This window comes from Stegodyphus dumicola, chromosome X1 (genome assembly GCF_044657685.1).
Source record: "Stegodyphus dumicola isolate Sdum_Otavi_A_Nest chromosome X1, ASM4465768v1".
NCBI lineage: Eukaryota > Metazoa > Arthropoda > Arachnida > Araneae > Eresidae > Stegodyphus > Stegodyphus dumicola.
This window is the reverse complement of record NC_140780.1, coordinates 236,436,132-236,458,237: the sequence shown is the minus strand read 5'-3', so window position 1 is coordinate 236,458,237 and position 22,106 is coordinate 236,436,132. Positions and strand designations below refer to the sequence as shown.

At 33.6% G+C, this 22,106-nt stretch overlaps 2 protein-coding genes across 2 annotated transcripts in view; both read left to right on the top strand.

Annotated features, from left to right (window-relative positions):
* LOC146993450 (uncharacterized) overlaps positions 1-11,739 on the top strand; it is a 28,514-nt gene extending 16,775 nt beyond the window's left edge. The window contains exon 2 of the mRNA XM_085807188.1: positions 10,724-11,739. Coding sequence (XP_085663314.1) covers positions 10,724-10,996 — 273 coding nt within the window. The 3' untranslated portion in view covers positions 10,997-11,739. The remainder of the gene's footprint in view (positions 1-10,723) is intronic.
* A 5,074-nt stretch (positions 11,740-16,813) lies between these two features.
* Positions 16,814-22,106, top strand: part of LOC118199728 (potassium channel subfamily K member 1-like) — a 124,635-nt gene continuing 119,342 nt past the window's right edge. Inside the window, exon 1 of the mRNA XM_085807184.1 lies at positions 16,814-17,264. Coding sequence (XP_085663310.1) covers positions 17,090-17,264 — 175 coding nt within the window. The 5' untranslated portion in view covers positions 16,814-17,089. The remainder of the gene's footprint in view (positions 17,265-22,106) is intronic.

The window sequence follows — 22,106 nt, the reverse complement described above, 5'->3', positions numbered from 1 at the left end:
CCTGTTGAACTGATGGTATGAGAACTGTGGACTGGATTCAGTATTGCATTTAGCACTGAAAGGGTATCGCTGCAGAAACTGTTGCAGTCTGTTGATCACTGCATGAAATACTGCCATGGTTAGTGAATTTGCTTCGGCCTGGAAGACGCTACTATTGGGTGAAAGTTGTGCATTCCTTTTGCGGAATTCTTATTCGTTGGTGCACTTAACAAAGGCGCAGCCAATTCCATTACCTTGTCCAGAACAGTCTTGTAGAACTAAAACTTCGTATTGAAAGTCGCAGAATGTTGTTGCAGATGTATACTTCTATTACAGATTGCTCTGACATCTGGGCGAATGTGCAGCTTGTTGCTCGATGCTTCATCCGCATGAAGATGGAACCATGTGTAGCGGAATTGCGTTGGTTTTGGTAATTGGAGAACAGTCTGTAGTGCTGCTGTTAATTCTGTCTGTATATGCAGTGGTGCAAGTCTTGTTATGATATTTGCTGCAGATATAGAAATTGCACAGCTATCAAGCGTAATATTAATGGGAAACCGTTGTGGGATGCAGATGTTTTAATTTTCTATTTTGCTTTGGTTTTGACCAGACTGCATCTGCCTAAGTATGATTTTTTCATCAGCTGACATCAGTGAACAGAATTTTCTGAAATTATGGATTTAAGCCCTAACCGGCGCCTCAGAATTGCCGAAGTTTACACTCAATTCTTAGCGTTCGATTCTCGAGGTTCATTATGTGTGGTATCTAAGTAAGAACTGGATCCCATGTCAGTGCAACGTATTTGAGTGTGCTGGTAATTTAAATTCTATGTACGTTCATTTCTATGCTAGGCTTACTTGTGAGTTTGTAGACATTTTTAGAGGTAATGAGCGCCGTGGATTTTGTTTCGAATATATGAAGCTTGTTTGGGTGCAGCGATCATAGAAGAGCCCATGTATCTCGTTGCAATGCTGCTTAACTTCGTTTCTTGACCTCCCCCTTGTTATGAAAGCCCTGTCATCAGCATAGGCAATATACCATAATAGGTATGACGAAACCATTCCACATTGAAAGTCAGGTTCCACAAGACAGGTGCAGCGCAAGAGCTTTGTAGGCAAACTTTAACTGTCAGCCGAAAACATCGCGGATGAATACGTCGCAGAAACAACAACCCAAGGCAAAACTATATTGTCGTAAAAAACATCGTGGGAGAAAAGAAAGTAGGAGAAACTGCTGCAGTTATAAAACATCGTCATCGGAAAAAAAAGCAGTTAAAAAACAACGCAGTTTCAAAACATCGTCGTATAAAATATCGTGAGAAAAAATAAAGCACCTACGAATTATCGCATGACGATAACATCGAAGACATATGTTTTCAGTCTTTAAAAATTCTAAATGTATATTCGCATAATTATTTGTGAGCGCTAGAAAGAATGAAAAATGTTTTTTCCTACATGTTTTATATTTTCGAAAAGAACTAATAAATATTTGCTGAAAAAGCAAGAGGGAATCTTTAGCATTCAAAACCTGAAAATGAGTAAAAAATTAATGCTACGCATAGTTAAAGAAATTTTAAACGTATGTAGTTAAATACCAAATGTTATAATTCAATTACTCTCTTTTATAAAGCTGTATTAGTAGTTTCTCAAAATTATAGTCTAAAAAATGATTAGAAAATTGAGGATGAGTAACTGCATGAATTTATCTGTATTAGAATTTTTTAATTAATTACCAAATCGTAAAATAATTTTTTTCACTTTGATTATCAGGCATTCTTTTTAGAACTCTATTTTTCATGGAAAGCTCCAATACAACTTTATAAAAGAGATTAACTAAACAATGACGTTTAACTATAAGTTCAAAATGCTGTTAACTGTTGTGCGTAGCATTAATTCCCTACCCATTTTCAGTTTTTGAACGCTTAAGTTTCCTACTTGCTTTTTTAGCAAAAACTATCAATAATTAGTTAAAAATGTGAAATATATAGGTAGAAATATTCCTCATTCCTTCTAGTACTCACAAATCATTATGCGAATGTACATTTACATTTTTTGAACATTGAAAACACATGTATGCTATATTATCGCCATGCAATGATTTGTAGATGCTTTATATTTTACCACGATATTTTCTACGACGATGCTTTAAAACTGCGTTGTATTTGAACTGCTTTATTTTCGATGAAAATGTTTTATACCACGATGTTTTAGAACTGCGATGTTTTCTTCTCACTTTCTTTTCTCCCACGATGTGTTTATATGACGATGTTTTTGCCTTGCGTTGTTTTATCCACACTGTTTCCTTTGGAGATATTTCTGCTGCGATGCTTTCGGCGGACACCTAGAGTTTTGGCCAAAAGGTTCATACGCTGGACCTATATTGTGGAACCTTCAATAATATCATTAATACAGAATGGTTTAGTCATACCTCAGTTACTGCCTGTCCTAATGATATAATAAGAGGGAGGACAAGAGACGAAACAAGTGAGCTTTTGTATGATCGCTGCAATCAAATCAAGATTTATATATGTAGAATTTGACTTGATTCACAGCATGAGAGCACGAAGTAATATTTAAATGGTTTATTTAATAGAAAGAAATAAAAGTATATAAAGAAAAGTATATAAAGATGAAGTTAACGGTATGCAGGATTAACATAATGATGTAAAGGCATAACATCGAAAGCGCAATTAAAGTTCGTAAACTCTTGAAGACGTGTGAGCCGTCTGCTCACGTCTGCCTTCCACTCTCGACCAGGTCTCAGCGCTGTCTGGGATGATTCTTACTGCGCTGGGTGATGCTATACTGATGACGTCATAACGGGCAATTCTCATTCAGCATTGGACGGTATGATTTCCCACAGCTTCGGCCAGCCTGAAGAGGCATCGTCCTCGATGTCTGTTGAATGGACATCACTATCATGTACCTGCAAAGAGAATTAAAAAAAAACAAAAAGAAAAGAAAAAGAGAGTATCAGGTCCTTAGGTTTTGAGCTGATACAAGCATTAAATCAATTTGACCATGGCTTCATATGGTCAGCCGCAGTAGATGTCAAATTTGGTCCTTCATGGCATCCTACTTTCTCGACTTCATATCTGTCATTTGATCGAACAGCTATGATTTTATACGGTCCATGAAACTTAGGTCGTAGTTTCAAACCAGTCCCATATTGAGTTCTCTGAATGGCTACCAAGTCGCCAATCTTGTATAGTTTCGGTTTCTTACGTTTCTTGTTGAATTGTTTTCGATTCTCTTCTTGTATCTTCAAAATGTTGTTTTTCGCATCTTCTCTCATTTCATCACGTTCTTGCATCAATTGTTTTAGATATTCTTCATTCAATATCTCACTAATTCTCAAATCTTCTTTATTCTTCATTTTCGTGCCTATGAGAAGCTCAAACGGTGAATATTTCGTACTTCTCGTAGTTGTACTGTTGATTATTCTCTGAACATCTGAAACATATTTAAACCATTTCGTTGAATCTTCATGTGATAATTTTGACAAAACAGGAATCAAAATTCTATGAATTCGCTCAATTTGTCCGTTACCTCTTGGAATACCGGTAGTAATTTTGACATGTTCTATTCCTTCTTCAGTACAATAAGCTGAAAAGTCTTTCGATGTAAAGGCACTACCTCGATCTGAAATGATTCTGGTTGGATTTCCAAATACAGTCTGTTGTTGCTTCAATTTTGAAATAACTTCTTGCGTAGTTGGTGATTTCACTGGATAGAACCAAGTAAATTTCGTAAAAGCGTCGACAACAGTTAGAATGTGTTGGTATCTCTTGTTCGTCGATGGAAGAGGTCCAATAAAGTCGATATGATACGTACTCAAGGGAACGTTTTCTTTCGGTACAGGATGAAGAAATCCTTCTGCTTTTCCTTGCTTCTTGTTGTACAGTATACATTCTATACAGTTAGCAATTACTTTTTCAACTTTACATTTCAGTCTGGGAATATAGAATTCTTGCTCTACAGCATTCACAGTTTTATCTACAGCAAAGTGACCTTTTTTATGTACCTTCTGTATGATTTCATTCTGTAAGGATTCTGGCACTACTAGAAGATCTTTACCATTTTCAAATTTGTACAAAATATCATTTCTCACGAAGAATCCATTTTCTTCTCCCTTCTCAACTAAATTCTTTATCAATTTCACATGTTCATCTTCATTCTGTTGTTGTACTAACCGAATCTTCTCAGTTACATCGGATGTGTATGATGTTAAAATTAAAGCATTTCTACTTAAAGCATCAGCATGTTTCATTTGGCTTCCTGAACGATGTACAATTTCGTAATCGAATTCTTCAATAAACATTGCCCATCTCGCAATTTTAGGAGTTAAATTTTCTTATCTAAAGTTTTCTGAAAAGCGCTACAATCAGTTACAATTTTGAATTTAGTCCCTAACAAATAGTTTCGAAATTTCTTCAGAGCTTCTATTACTGCAAGGGCTTCTAATTCGTAACTACAGAGTTTCTCTTGCTGCGGTGAAGTCTTCTTACTCATTTTATTGGGTGATAATTACCATCATCAGACAATTGGAGTAATACCGCACCAAAGCCTTGACTACTAGCATCAGTATGAAGTTCTAATGGATATCCTTGCCTAAATATGTGTAGAACAGGTGCCTGAGAGAGAATTTCTTTTAATCTGAAAAAAGCTTCCTGTTGTTCGGAATCGAACTTAAAACCAATACCTTTTCTAAGTAAGTCACTAAGAGGTTTAGCTATTTTAGCATACTGAGGAATGAATTTACGAAAATATCCCGTTAGTCCTAAAAAGCTTTGTAGTTGTTTACAGTTACGCGGTTGTGGAACGTTTCGAACAGCAACAGTTTTGGAAGGCGATAGTCGAATAGCTCCGTTTTCAATTACATGGCCCAAAAATTCAATTTTACGTTTTAAGAATTGGCACTTTTTGAAATTTATTTGTAACCCATACTCCGAAGCAGTTTTGAGTACTCTTTCTAATTTGTCTAAACATTCAACTTCATCATTAGCCGGTATGACTATATCATCCATATAAATAATTAGTACACCTTCATTTAGCAAGTCACGAAATACTGAATAAATATACCTTTGAAAAACATTTGGACTAATACATAAACCAAAAGGAGCTTTAAGAAATTCGTAGATACCATTATGTGTTACAAAAGCGGTGTATTTGGTGCAATTTTCGTCTATGTCTACATGGAAAAAGCCATTTTTCAAATCTAGTGTCGTGAAAACTTTTGACTGTTCTAAGCGAGCAAGTACTTCCGGAATTAAAGGCAGTGGAAATTTGTCTTTAATAATCTTCTTATTCAATTTCTGATAGTCCACGCATAAACGTTTCGAATTATCACGCTTGTTACACAAAACAATAGGCGCCGAATAATTAGAATTGCTAGGCTTTATTATGCCCTCTTTCAACCATTCCTTAATTTGATCGTCAACAACTTTTTGTTCCGCAAAAGACATGTATCTTCTATTTTGACAGACAGGAATATCATCGCATAAATTTATTTGCATCTTGAAGTCAGATTGTCTATTTTTCTGAGGCTGGTACGAAGTAATTAAATTACACAGTCTTTCTTTATGTTCTGCATTCGAAATATGCGATAAATCAATTTCGTTGACAGAAATAGCATTCACCAGATGTGAAAGGTAATTAAACGTCGAGCTACTTCCGCTTTCGGGACTTTTGTTTACATTAACAGAGACGCCAGACGATCGCGAAGGATCATAAACATTCTTCAATGAGACAGCAATATTCAAATTTCCCATAACGCAACGCACGTTAGAATTTCGATATGACTCAGCAGTTATCAAGTTTACATTACTTTTATTCCGATGAGAAATTATTTGAAGGCCATTCTCGGTAAAAGAGAAGTTAAACTGATTCAATACATCTAAACCTAATACAATTTGATTACATAATGACTTAACAACATAAATTTTCGTACGAAGTGAAAAACTATCAATTAAAATATCAGAAATAAAAAAGCCGATAGGGTACGTTTGTTTTGATTCAATTCCGTTTAATGTGATATCACTACAATTTAAATTAGGAGAACCAATCTGCTTGTGTAACTCTACGCTGCATATCGTTACATCTGAACCAGTGTCAACTAAACTATTAACTAAATGATTATTTATTTCTACAGTCTTCATAATTCTATTCTTGTCACAAATTCGTTGTAATAAAGCTGCTTGATATGTCTCGGGGGTCTGCTCTGGACAGTTCGTTGAATAATGCCCGAACTTCTTACATTTTATACATTTTACACCCTTTGATTTGTTTACACAATGCTTAGAATAATGCCTTAATTCCTGGCAATTAAAACATTTGACCTTATTAACGTTAGATTGATTTCGGTTTGATGACGAAAGCTTACTTCTATCTTTAACTTGAGTATCTACTTTCGGTTTCGGATTTTTAAACTTATCATTGTCCGATCTCATTTTATCATAAATTTTAAGCCTTTGCTTAAATTCAGATATTGTTTCGCAACCATACAGTATAGTTTTCCTAACCACAGAATCGGGAATACCATCAATAACATATTTAATTAATGAAGCATCTTCAATGTTACCTCGCGAACACATTTCTTTCATTTTCAAAAAATACTCATCTAAAGATTCATTAGGCATTAATTTACGTTTACATAACATTTCATGCAACTCAGCAGAATTAAAAGCTTTACCATATTCAGATTTCAAAAGCTTTTTTAACTTACACCAGTCATTAACTTTAGGTTCACTCTGAATAAATAGTTTCGCTTTACCTTTTAATGATCTTTTAGCAAAAACTAATTTATGCAAATCACTTAATTTCAAAGAATTTATAACATCTTCAAATTCATCAATCCATTTATCAACATTTTCATATGCATTACCAGAAAAAGGATTAACAATACTTTCAATATCAGAAAAACTAAGATGAGGTTTAAAATGATCTTGAATTGGAAGCTGCATACTGTTATTTACTTGAGACTCGTTAAAACCAGGATTGTCTCTTTGATTATCATCAAGCATTACTTCAGAAAATTTATTAATAGTTTCATCTTCAATATCACTATTTTCTTCATGCAAAACATTTTCAAATAATACAGATAGATCACATAGGAAAGAGACAATTCGGGTTACGACTTCCGTTTTTGAACCTTCTGAATTTATGCACACTACATTGCAAATTTTAATTAACTCATTCAAAGTAAAACTATTCTGCACTGCATCTATTTTCTTATTATATTCTTCAGAATCTGGTTTAAAAATAAAGCCAGAAAATTCACGTAATCATTTCCGGTTATTTCGGTCTCCATCAGTATTAAAAATAAGCTTATGCAAACTTTTGATTTCAGAACTTTTACTGTTCTTTAAAGCTGCTTCCAATTCTGGAATTTCTACTAACTTCATATTGGAAAGAAAGTTTTGTACTCACCCGACAGATGATCGTCGTCAATTGGGTAATCACACTTTATACGAGTAATCCAATAAATCGAATAACTTGTGACAACAGTTCACTCAGTTCACAGTTCAAAGCACAGTTCTACTACTCGCACATTTTGGAATTCGAGGCCGCACGGTTGGTCGCCATATTTTTTTGTAGAATTTGACTTGATTCACAGCATGAGAGCACGAAGTAATATTTAAATGGTTTATTTAATAGAAAGAAATAAAAGTATATAAAGAAAAGTATATAAAGATGAAGTTAACGGTATGCAGGATTAACATAATGATGTAAAGGCATAACATCGAAAGCGCAATTAAAGTTCGTAAACTCTTGAAGACGTGTGAGCCGTCTGCTCACGTCTGCCTTCCACTCTCGACCAGGTCTCAGCGCTGTCTGGGATGATTCTTACTGCGCTGGGTGATGCTATACTGATGACGTCATAACGGGCAATTCTCATTCAGCATTGGACGGTATGATTTCCCACATATATCCGAGACAAAATCCACGACACTCATGACCCCTAAAGAGTCACCAAACTCACAAAAAAGCGTAGCTTAGAAATGAAGAAACATAGAATTAAAATTACTAGCGCAATCAAATACTTTGGATTAATATGTAGTCCAGGTCTTACTTGGATACCACACATAATGGGCCTGAAAAATTGAATACAAACTTCGGCAATTCCAAGGCGCCAATTAGGGCTGGAATCCATAATTACAGAAAATGCTCTGCACAACTGTTGCTGAAAAAAATCGTAACTTATGCTAGTGTAGTCTGGTCAAAATAAAAGCAAAGTTGAAAAGTAAAGCATCTTTTAGCAACCAAAGACCGTTTCCCACCAATATTATACTAGCTTACTGTACAACTTCTACAGCTACAGTAAATATCCTAGTAGGACTTAACCGCTGCATATACAGACAGAATTAACAGCTGCACAGCAAACTGTTCTCCAATTACGAAAATAAATGCAGTTGTACAACACATGTTTCCATCCTCATGCGTGTGAAGCATCGGGCAACAAACTGCACATTCAACCAGGTGTTTGAACGGCCTGTAATAAATTTGTTTTGAATTGCGATATTTTTTAACCGCTTTATTTTCAAAGACGACATTTCGTACCACGATGTTTTAGAAATGCGGTGTTTTCTCCTTGCTTTTTTTTCTTGCTCGTAATTTTGCATTGTGATGTTTTTGCCTTGCTTTGTTTTTTTCGCGACGTTTTCCTCCGCATTGTTACTGCCGCGATATTTTCGCCTGTAACCCAAACTCTAACCTGTTTCTCATGATGCGCCAGTGTCATGGTTTACTAGCTGCTGTCTATTGCCCAGGTAATTTTTTAAAATGAAATGGATGTTGAGGTATTTTGTCGCTGGCAGGGCATGCGGAATGGCAAACCGACAGATGGTGTTGAATGCGCTTTGGAGGTCGAGGTTTAGAAGTACAAAATGCTGTCATTTAGACCCATAAGAGCACAGGCTGATGATTTTGCAGCTTGAGAGCCATACTGTCTGTCACTCAAGTATTGAGACTTCTGTAGATCGTGAGATAATTTACTAACTATTAATATTTCATACATGTTTCCTAGTGCAGATAAAAAGCAGTTGGGGCGACAGGAAACGCGATTCCCTGGTTCTTTATTGCGTTTGAGGGAAAAAGAGTTTGGCCTATTTGAAGATACTGGGAGAAGATTCTATATTGAAACAGCTTGTTGAAGAATTTCAGAAAGTACTGTAGTATGCAGTGGTAGATCGTTTTGATTATCGGGTTGTCTATACCATCTGCCCCTGGAGTTTTTTCCTAGGCAGACATGATGTACTTCTTTTGCTGTGAATGGCGACTCATTAGAAGTGTGGAATACAGTAAGAAGAGGTGTGGGTACGCGAATTTTCATTTCCTTGCCTATTCTTCTCGTGATAGTGCTCATAAAATATTTAAAGGGTTTGACGCATGCGTGCAGTTTTTGGACCAAGTGAAAGATTTACTGGAAAGATTTAATTGACGGCCTTGAAAGTTTCGTTATTTTCTTGACATCACTTAAATAATTTTACATATGGCCGTATCATTGGAAAGATCGAAAAAAGCATCAATTATTTTTTCCAAGAAAAATAACTGATACTTTTTCCAAGAAAAATAACTGATTTTTCCAAGAAAAATAACTGATGTTGCCAGGGAGTTCATCATCCCAGCATCATTCTTTCACGACTGTTGAAAAGCATTTAAAACTAATAGGACGGTGGTTTCATACCTTAACTGGATAATGGTTCACCACAAACAACACATTGAGGTTGAAGGTCCATTTCATCTCCATTCCAAGAAAACCCAAATGATAAAATAACATTCATTATATTTTCTATAAAAAATTTTTGTTTTCCTTTCAATATTTTTAGTGCTTGTAGATTGTACTGGATCCATCACATGTGAATCGTCACTTTACCGCTTACTCATTCCCAACCATTTTCCGTTTTGAAAATCTAGGTTTGCTTTATTATTTTTCCACAAATATTTAAATGCACAATATATTACAAGTTCTTCAAAAACAAACTACGGTATTATTAAACCGCGTAGAAAAGTAATGAATACAAAGCAATAAGAAGACAAAATACCCACCGTTAGGAGACAGCAAAATCGACGTAAAAAGTAATTGAAAATAGAGCAATATGAGCCCAGAAGTGATGGCGCCATAAAGCGTAGACATTCTAATAAATCGATCAAATCTAAAAGAATTAATGAGAGATAGTATTATCAAATACCGTTTACAGGAACTTATTTTTATTTCCTATTAAATGCAACATGCATTTCTAATACTCCTTTTAAAAACATCACTTATGACAAATTTTGTTATATCTATGACTAAAAGAATACTTGTGAAAATATTTTGCTAAAGTGCTTGAACAAAGATCAGATCGCATAATTTTACGAGTGTTATAGAAAAAACTTTTATAGGATTTTGAATTATTTAATTTTTGAATTTATGAGTTAAAAATACTTTTCTCCTTTGCGTACCACCTATTTTTCTCTTGCGTGTACCGCCGGTTGAGAACCGCTGCAATAGAGTAAAAGTAGCAGATAAAACAAGAAATTCGGAAGCAAGTTTTTTTGTACTTAAGTTCTGCGAATTTTCATATTCTAGCCGGAATGAAAGGAGACCTTGTGGGATTTATGGACCCTCCAGCTTTCGTTATTGCGAAATTAATAGATTAAAAAAATAAAAAACGTGTCATTTTTATATTGCATAGCGCAGTTTTCTAAAATACATGATAGTCCTGTTTTAAATATTTTAGCTGCAATCTATTTTTAATTTGCAGGTTAATTCATCTTGCGAGCATGAGAAAGGAAAAAGCTTAGAGCATAATTCAGCATCTACAAAGAATGCTAAGACTGATGAAATACTACCAATACCCCCAAGGACCTGTTCTTGTTACGTTGAAGAAGGTGACTGCGACTGCAGCTCGAAAAAGAAGAGAATTCAGTTAGAGTCTTGGGCAAGATACAAAACGATAACCATAGGAATTGCACTTTTTCTTTTCGGAGTTTGGATTGTTATAATTGCTGTGGTAGGACAGCAAGGCAAGCTCTAGAAATACTGATTGATTTAGCGTCTCTAATGCTGGGTACACTAGTATTGCAGATATTTACATTATTTAGTTCTTATTTTGTGACATCCCAAACAATGTGCACCTGATTAAGTTTTTCTGACATAGAATCAAACTTTTAAATGATTTGATAATCTTTTTCTAACATCGTTCTTATAGATTTCTGTGCTTATAAAAGGTAAAAGGTCGCCAAAACAGATTTGGAAATCTCTGGCTATAAATCAAATACCGTTTAGCAGTCGTTATTGCGCAAATTTTTTTATTAAAGATAAAAGTTGATGGACTCAGATATTTTATTTACTGTATTTACTCAGATATTTTAATTTAAATTTAATATTAGTTTACAAAATTATCATTAAACTTGAATTACACCAGAATTTGTGTCTAAAATAATATAATGGGCTTTTAGAAAAAATTGTAATGTTGAGCAATAAAACTTTTGAGCTGTTATTTAATTGTTGGACAGAGGGAAATCATAATGTTAGAAGAGTTATTTGACTTCTTACATGAAGCAAAGAAAGCATGTAATATGCCAGAGATTACAAACAACTTTTACTACATAAGTACTAAAATATGGTTATTAATGTTTCAATCAAGTTTATGTGGAAAAAACGGCGTAAATAACCAGAGAATCTTTGTAATGAATTATGCCTTGTTCTGAACAATTTTCCTTGTAATACAAGATATACTGGAAGAAAATTAATAAATATTTTATTTTAATAAATAGAGTACATTAAGCCATAAATTCTTGTGGGATCGGAAGTCTATTTCGAACACTGGTTACACGTCTCTGACATGTTCAGAGATATTTTTTTTCCACAGCTCTGATAGTTGCTCAGAAAGTAATTTCTTTCTTTCGATATCATTTGGAAAGCTGTACAAAAGAATATGTATGGTTCTTTGGTTCTTTCATTAGCAGCGAGAGAGGAGGGAGTGAAGACGCGGAACGCTTCAAAGGGAACAGTGCTATTGGATTGATGGGGGATAGCTTTAGAGGGAAAGAATAAAAAGGCGGACCCTGCTGACCAGGCTGAGGAGAAACGCTTCATTCCTGTGTCATTTGTTGACCACGTTCTAATTCAAATGTCTTTTGCCTTTGCGATTTTCTTTAAATCTAATTTGCTAATAACAGAAAGTGAAATATACTATCATCAAAAGTCAGAATTGAAATTTTAAAAGCCTTTGACAAGAGCACAGGACTGATAAATGAAGTTCTGAAAAAACTAGGTGTTCCTGCGTCGACGCTAAAATATTTATGTTTAATAGAAGAAAAACAGAAGAAAAGCAGCAGTTGCAAAAAATCTGTTTCGAAGGACATTTGTGTTTAAGTAGAAACATTCTCTAAGAATAAGGACTTTTTCCTGATTTTTCTCTCAATATCGTACATCAAAGACTCTAACGAATGAGTCTATGCTAATAGAATTCTTTAGCATTGCAGTTGAATGTGAAAGATTCTCGTTTTTTAGCTAAGTGGCTGTACAAATTTAAATTGTGAGGAGGAATCCCCTGTCATATGTTAAGTGGGGTTTCCAAAGACGTCCTAGCTAAATTTGTTGAAGACTAGTTCAACTTAACAAGCAACGCTATCTAACGAAATCAACGGGTACTAATTTTTCTGGAAAGATGCTTTTAGTGTTGAAGAACTCGGCCTCATCTTTTATCACATATCTGCATATCTGTAAAAATACAATCTTTAAAGGTATTCAGATAAAATAGAAATAAGAAAATAAATATTGCTTCTGAATTTTATTTTGTGGAAACTTTAAGGGATCAGAAATGATGACACTCGTGATTAAACTCCTAGAAACCAGATATCTAAAAAATATTACAACTTTACCATTATCGTAGGAAATAAATAAAGTACCAGGTATGACAGAGGTCATTATAACAGATTACCTCAAGAAATTGAGCAAACGATGAATTACGAAACTATGTAATTTTGTTATTCAGGATCAATATACTTTTCATTCGTTGCTGATTGAGTTTTTGAAGAATATAACTAATTTGCGTTTGCACAAGTTAATCCTTTAGACTTGGGGGGGGGGCGGTTAGAGAAAGAATTTAAGTCTTTTGCTGGAAGCGATCAATTCAAATCATTTTTCAGAGCATTACTGCAAGGGCTAATCAGGTAAATATTAATGTATTTGAGATTATGAATGCGATCTCTTTGGCTTCGAGTAAAATCAGAAATAATGAATAATATTTCACCTTTCAAATACAGAATCAAGTGGATTTATTTATTTGACCATGGAAATGACGATGAATCTGAAATTAACGATAAAGAGGGCTGGAATCTCCTAGAAACAGTTGAAGGAAAGAAAGAAATATTTATGATGTAAGAGCAGTGTAAAGATGGTAAAACAGTGCGCGATCAAAAACAGATATCCGGATGAATATCTTAATTCGGGGTTAGGAAGAAAGCGAATACTTAATCCCACTTTCGTTTCAAGATGCAAAGTTACTGGGATGAAAATCTCAGAAATTTCTATTTTATTCACGGTACAAAACAGAAAACATTTATACAAAAACTTAATTCGATTAAAATTGCTTTGTTCAACCTAAAAGCAATGTTCAGATGCTACTTGACGACTTGTTGTCGTAAGAAAATTAAATCTGTATATATGTTAAAAACTCCCTGGAAAAGAATGTTATTTATTCAAGATTGAGCTAATGAATAAAGGAAATAAAAGCCTGCTCATACTTGTTTTTACAGTAAATATTACGGAGTTTGAATTCTTGCGATTTTAACTGTAAAATAATTTAATCCTCTCTTCAAATATAAGTAGTATTTTAAACAAACTAAAACCAAGAAGACAAAAATAAATTTGCGCAATAGCAGAAGTACAGCAGTAGAGTTAAAAATCCGTAGTTAAATGGCATCTTAAACTAAAATTTCGTTTACAGGCCCTTCTCATTTAAATGACTTTTTTTGAACGGACCCTTGAAAGATGTCTAAATGATATTTTATAAGAAATACGGGTGATAATGCTTACTGCACTTGTTATTTCTAAAACGCTTTAATTAAGAAATTCTGTATTACTTCCAGGTAATGAATATGACACGCGCGTCAAAATCTCTAATATTCTCAGAGTACTAACTAACTTTCCTAATAAACTCAAGTAACAAGCAGGATGTAAACTATACGAGTCCGTAAGGTTAAATATAATTTCACGTGTTTAGTCTTTTAGAATATAGACGAATTATTGACCGGTCTTCACCTTGGAATCCGAGAACACAAAATGAATACGGCAATAGTAAAAGTAACGAGCTTTTATTTTTACAATATTTTTGTATTTTCAGTTCGAGGTTATAAAACTAAAATATTAGCAAACCTTAACAATCATAGAATTTACAAGGTTAAAAATACAGAAATACTTTAAAATGTTTATAGATCAAACAGCAGTTTTCAAGTCCTGCTTCGAATGAAGCGCGACTACTAACGAAAGTGTTTGCAAAAATATGTAGAACTTGTCGAAAACAGCACAGCCACTCCGATTGGTGATCTATGAGAGTTTCGATACTTTTGGCTAAGGATAGGCAGGAATAGGCAAAAAAGTAACCTTAGTTTGGCGTAGATTTTGAGTAAAACTCTACCGATTTCGGGTGCGATTAGACACAGGCCCCTCTTCTTTAGCAGTTTTTATTAATTTTTTTAATTTTATTTTTTAAATGGGATAAACGAAGATTGAATTTATATCGATAGAGTTTTGTTCAAAATCTACTCCAAATTAAGGTTGCATTTCTGCCTAAGTTTAAATCTTACATTGGCGTGTTTCTCCTTCATTTGATTAAACTCATTTAATTTGTTTGTACTTCTGGCGAAGCGTAGGAAAAAGAATATGAGTTCAAGAAAGATAGTGTAAGAAATAATGTGTTAATGAAAATAATCATACGAGTCACGCTCGCGCCTCCTGCTCTCTCCCACCAATTAATTCAAGGCATTTTTAGTTCAACTTTTGGCATTGTAAAATATCACACCAACATTTAAACAACAAGTAATCAACTTAAAAATGTATCTTCCTAGAAATTGTGAGTTTTATTCCAACATCGGGAAGAACCCAAGCATAAAAAACAAAAGAAAGGCTTGACAGCGTACGATAATTTTTTAATGCCATAAAAAGTAAGCTAGCTGCCTTTGTGGAGGATTTTCTATGTTGGAAACTGGCTCATATTTGCTTCAAGAAGGAGGAAAACCATAAGGATTCTTCAAGTAAAGAGTCTGTTTTAAGCCTAGAATATGCATAAGGAGCGAAACTATCAGTGTTTCAGTTTTATCTACACGACTACTGGTGGCATGAGAGCGGTACAATAACAGAAAAGGAGTAGCAAACTAGATCCGTTAAAATGATTTTTTTTTTAAATCAAAATTCAGCAGTAACATTGTAAGGTATTTTCTCCCTTCTTGCTGCGTTTTTTAGCGGTGTATCTGGAAGCACGTCCGACTGGCAAACGGGAGGCCCGCCCGGAGTTCGGATTCCGGCGAAGGCACTGGACATTTTTCATGTTTCCTGCTTCTATAAACCTAATGATTCTACAGTGGCATGCGAGCTAAAAAAAAAGTGGTGGACAATAATTCGTCACCATCAGGGTTCGGCGATTGGGTCCCGTCCTCCCCAGTCGCGTTTTGAGAGGGAAGAATGTACCCTCTTCACAGCGTGCCATCGTTATGCAACCGGAAAGCACGTTATGCATATGCATTGTTATGTTACTGGGAAAAAAATGGCATCTTTTCGCGTTTTCCTTAATCAGTGAAACTAATAAAAACTTGCATAAATATACATTAAAAATAACTTTTGTGTTCGTCTTTAAAGCTTATTTCTTAAACCATTTTTGCGAATATTTTTGCAGTTATTTTGGGGAAACCAAACGGAAATCTCAACCCAATTTCATTTTAATAGAATTTATATCTAAGAAAATAATTCATTTTTTCTAAACTTCAAACTATTGACATTATTTACTACGCGGTAAATCAGAAGACTTCGATGATTTCACATCAGATAACTGAAAAATTTTTTCATCTATTTATTTAGTTTGAAAAGATAAAACGTGCTTGCTATCCCAAAATTGCATTTAGATGACAAATCCCGCGAAGTTCTTAAAAATCGAGACTCTTTGCCAGAGGCGAAGAAAGAAATTTCCACTTTAGAGAACTGTAGCGATTTATGGCTCTAAGCAATTTTTAAACTACAAGTACGACTGCATTACTTCTATCGCCAAAACATAAGTTTTAGGAAGAAAGTATAATGTATTACTAGTAATGTACTATCATTATTACAGTGTGCACGCATGTCCTCATGGTCATTCATTCTAAGATTTTTTTTGGAGAATTTACGAGATATTTCTTCTCTGTTTTGTTTTCCAAAATTAACTCTTACTAAGAATTAAAACGAAATTTATCTCAAAAATGTTATTCACAGAGATAGATTAGCTTTTTATTATTGTGTGTTATAATTAACTTATTTACATTTTCTATTTAGCAAGAGTTAATCAAAAAATAAAAGAGAGAGAGAGAGAGAAGTAAAGTAAAACCAATGAAAAGTTTATTCAAATAATTCCTGTTTTATGTCATTAATAACTTAAATAATTAATCTGGGAATTAAATAATAGCTCTATTTATAGAATTCACAGGGTAAATAAAGGGAAATAGGCTAATATACAGAAGAAGATTTTTTGGTTGTGGGGAAAATTAAAACCTTCTCTTTACGTTCTCGTTTCCACCGGGAATGTGATGTTAGTTAAAAGAGCAGTAGAGGGCGCCATGAGCGCAGAATGCGCATTGCCGTCTTCCTGTGATATTTCCGCTGCGCGCGAACGTACTGATATGTTTGAGGAAGAGGACTTGTCACCGATTCCATCCAAATCAACCATTCTTCATCTACGGCACCGATCCAACAGAGAGGATTGCACGAGAAATTTGTAATGTCCCGGCAATATGCCGACTTCGGAAGCAACAGTACGAGGTTGCTAGCCAATATATATATACTCGGCACTCAAGGATGGTAGGGAGTGGATGCTGTGTCAAAAGATCTGGCTGAAGAATCTTCTCCGTAGATCTGCATCTTACTCTTGGTCGTCGTGATGGCTATGAGCAAAAGTAATATCCGATTGGCTATTCTCACTGCTTTTTATATTCTTTTCCTGGTGATTGGCGCTTCTATTTTTTCGGCAATTGAAGCTCCTCAAGAAATCAGCATCATACGCAACCTTCGAAATAAAAGGGCACGGTTTCTTCGAGATCATTCTTGTCTTACAGGTCAGAAAATTTTCATTTTCTACTTTCCATAAGACATGTGTGGTACCCAGTTTATTGTCTATACCTTGTATTCCGTCACTGAAATTCATATCAAGGTTTAATTTACATGCGCCCTTAAGAAATTTTTTCGAGAATTATCACCGGGCTTTGAAGTATGGAGGATGCATTTATTATTTCAGATATACATGATCTGCTATGCGAATAAAACTAAATTTGTGTCATTCTGCTACACATAAAAATAAAACATTTAGAATACTAAGTAAACCAGTTCGCATTTAATGGTCACTTATAAAAAGTACAGATGGTGTAATGCACTGAAACGTTTGTTTGCTCAAAGCCTGTTCCATATGTTTTGTTTTAACACGGACATTTGAATTTATTTTTCCTTCACATATAAAACAATCATACATAAAAATTAAGCAAAAATTTATTAATTTATTCTAAATATTTCAAACTGCCATAAACATTATGAAATCCACTAAATTACCGAAGACAAATTCTTCATTTCTTAGGCAGTTTATAGAAATAAAAATAATATTTTAGATTTTTGAATGTTTTTAATCAGATATCTTGAAATGTGTAAGGACCTTTTATTGCGTATTGGTAATAATGACAGACAAACTGGCTGTTCAAATTTATTATAGATAATCAGATGGGAAATTCAGATATCATTTATATTTTAACCGAGTTTCATGCCATATTGGATCGTTCGCTTTTGAAATATTTTACGTGATACCACAAGCACGTTTTGACTCGAAAGTTAGGAAAATCCATATTTAAGCTAGTTATTCACTTTTAATGGCACAGTCTAAATATGCACATAGTATTTTGAATATGCGAAGAATGATTTTGTCATTTAGAAAGTCAGAAAACAACACGAAAATTTCTATCATTTGAAAAATTTCGGTTAAGTTAAATTTGAGATGGTATGAAAGTGAAAATTAATTTGCTTAAATTCGTGATCCTGAGAAATTATTTATCTTTAATATTTTTTACTCCGAAATGTATTCATCACACGACTAGGCAACGCCAAACTTATAATGCACGAAATAAAATATATTTTATGTTTAAAGAAAAGTCTTGAGTAAGCTAACTCCGATTTTTACGAAACGTGTTACGTCCATCGATTTTCACTAAAAATGCTGCTATCCAAGCGGCATAAGATCTTTAACTTAACTGCTGGACTACAAGAATGCAGTGCTTATCAGAGTAATAAAGTAAACAATGAAATTACACTTAACTGAAAACGACTTACTTCTTAACATTATTTAGATATTTTCAATCCCATCAAGATTATTCGTAGAATATTTGCTAAGATATGGCTTCTTTGCAAAGATTTTAATAAACATCTATATCATTAATCCAGTTATTAAAGAAAGTTTCTAACGCTATTATGAATCTCGGGTACAGAATCTCTCTCAAATTTTTCCGTGCCCACTAGATTTTGCACATTGTTGTTAAAATTTATATATATGTTAAAAAAAATTAAATATAACGTCATTTACTGTTTCGAGCGCAATAAAAATAGAAAGCATATGATGATCCATTCACTCTGGAATATTTTTCTCATTAAAGAGAAAAAACAAAGACCAAAAATCGAATGCGAGAAAACGTAGAGGTCGATAGAGGTATAATTTTAAGAAAGTTGCTTTTTTCCTTCTATACATACGTTTTGCAGTAGTTTAATACAAGTTACTTCTGGAGTATTGTTCCAATGTAATATATTTTTTAAACTAAAGGTAAAACTTTTAGAGTTATTTTCGAGATTTTCCATGTAATAACATAAGAATAAAATTAAAATTGGTAGCTATTTGACCACTCGTGATTTTGTACTTCGCCTATATTCAATACACAACTAAACAATGCAAATATGATTACATAAAACTTCGTTATTAAAGCCTGATTATGAATAAATCAAATACTTAGAAACACATAGCTACCTTAATTTCTTCGCCAGTGGCTGTCTAATAGTTTCTTTTATTTTTTATCTGAATCGAACGTTTGACATTTTACTTAGTCATGTTACCCTTCAAATATAAAATACGACTGGACGTCAGATGAAAAATAAAAGGAAATATTAATATTTATTGGCAAAAAAGAGATAGAGAGGGGGAAGACCAGAAATAAAATTTTTATGAAGGGAGTAAAAATTTATTTTCTATTAGTTTCATTCGCCTCTTAAAGCACACTAAAAAATTTTTGTAAATAAAATTCATTTTTTCTCCTTGCAAAACATTTGACCCATCCGTGGATTAGTAGCCATTAAATTCAAAGCGATATTTGAGACTGCAGTCATATGTTTTCTTCATTTATGTAACGGGAGTCGGAAGCAAATGGCTGTTACAATTTTTGATTAATAGCAATAGAATTGACTATTGTGAAATCCCGCCTTTTCTTGTAATTCATAAATCACACTTAATTCGAAAAAAGAAAATAGTAGGACAACTTACCGTGCTCGTGGAATAGCATGTCTCCAATGTGCCGCCAAACAATAAACATCTGTTATCATAGACGTCTGAATTCCTCGGTCGACATAAGTACTGCAAAAATTATTTTTGTCTATGATGCCGCATTTGATGTGCATGCAGATTATGGAACGCTTCTAAAAGGTTGCATCTCTAGTAATCAAGGGCACAGATCCGCAATAATAAATAATTTTCAGAGTTGTACGGCATTATGAGTCAGAATATTTCATGAAGGAACACATCTAAAACAATTCATTTAACCAGCACTTCCATGTCTTTCTTAATTTAAGTCAGATACAATAATTTTACGAATATTTTTCATTTGAAACAAAAGAAATTTGTTTCTAATAGCACTAAACAGCACTAAATACGTGATATGTTTTTGCAAATTTTGAAAGTTACAGCTCCTTGTGTGAAAACTACGAAAACATTATGAAAGGAAATGAAAAGGGATCATAATTTGAATATTATGAAAGAACTAAAGCTTCAGACATAGCTCAAAAGTCTTGCTAACTTAATATTTTTCGTGTACTGGTAGACGTCGTATTTTAAAAATGTATGCCCTCATAATTTTGGGTCGTTAAACTTGTATTTTTACTTATTTACACGAATTTACGAATAATAGCGGCATACCAGTCTGTTTCAGAAAGATAATTAAAATGTAATCTATTCCTCTTCTAACATCTTACCAACCATTCTAGTTCAAGAACTACTAATTGTCAGACCTTCGCTGTAATCTTTTGTAAGCTCACCCAAATCAAACCCTTAGGAACCCACCAGTGGTCGAGGTGGGGTTTAAACCTGGCGAACGGGCTGGCTGCATGAAGTTTTCGTCATGTGCAACGTCGATGCGAGCCACAGTTTCCTTTAGAAAGTTCTCCACGAAGGCAACCTTTTTGTTAGTTAGATATCCTAGTGTGCTTTGCCGTAATCCAATAAGTCCAATCCAATCCAAATGTTACATAAATTAAACTCCCTGGAGGGTTTCCATTGTTCGCGTGTGCTATGAGTTTCGTCGCAAAATAAAATGTGTTTTAATTTTATGCTTCAACTTCAGGAAAAGGGGAATTCGAATAGGGAATAAAATCAAAAGTAAGTAGTTTTCAGTTTCGGTTCGCGGGAAAGAGTTATCTTTATCAAGATACGGAAAGAAAAGCTGTGATGGATTTATTTCTTTCAAGTCTCTTTCTCTCTGTTTTTTATTTTTTAACGCGCTCAGCTGTTGATATTCGCTGTGTACAATGCAAATGAAAATAAAAAGCAGTTTCAAATTTGGTGATAAAAAATATGTTGTACTAAAATAAAATAGTACAGTGACGAATAATAAACAACCGAAAGTACAGGCCAGATCTTTCTCTAAAATACTGCAAGAAAAGCCCTGAAGAATGAAAGCTCCTAGTTCTTTTCCCTTACAGATAAAACCAGATAAGACATGCATTTTTCAACCGGATGTTTTATACGTATTATCACCAAATGCTTTTTTTTTTTTTTTTTTTTTCCCAAAAGGAAGTGTCATTTAAGAAACAAAACAAAACTAAATGAATAAACAAGTGACGAAACTTGCACCAAGGCAGTCGGGTAAGATCTAATATTATTGTTTCCTTTTCAGATGGTCTTAAATCAAAAAGGCAATATGAATTCAAAACATCCAATATAGCGCAATTAACATTTTTATTCAAAAATCAACCATTACTTTGGAAAAAATTTCGTTTATATAAATTAAATGTGAAAACGTGTAGCTAAAAAATAAGGAAATATGAATCTGCTGTACGGGAAAAGTTTGCGAAATGTATGCAATAATGCGGAAATTAAATTTAATACTTGATCTTAAACATTAATAATGACTCTTTGACACTTATTATAACATAAAATTACAATTTTTAAATAGTTTCAAAATGTGTTTGATTTTCTTATGCAGCAGTAAAATAAAATAGAGTGAATGAATTTCTTGGTTTACATATGAAGATCTGAAAAGAGAGGGATATAGACATGAAACTGCAGAACTCCCGATATAAGGTCAAGTTCAATAAGCATTGTTCTTGACATCAAGTGGCATAAAATATACATATGCAATATATAAATTTACTTAGTAATTTTTATGCATGTTTAAGTACAGAATTATTGATGAGGACTTTATGAAAAGTGACAAAAAATTTCTTTAAAAGCAGTTAGTAGAAAAAAATTATACTTAAATTTTAATTACAAAAAGTTTTATCCCCAGCTCTTAACTGATTAATTAAAGTGTAAAATAATGAAATTGAAACTTTGAAATTTTTTAAACAAAGTACAATTTATGTGATTGTATTTAGAATTACTTACGGGAGTAATTTATAGGAATATTTATGCCTTAAACTAAAATTTCTTTTGATATAATTCT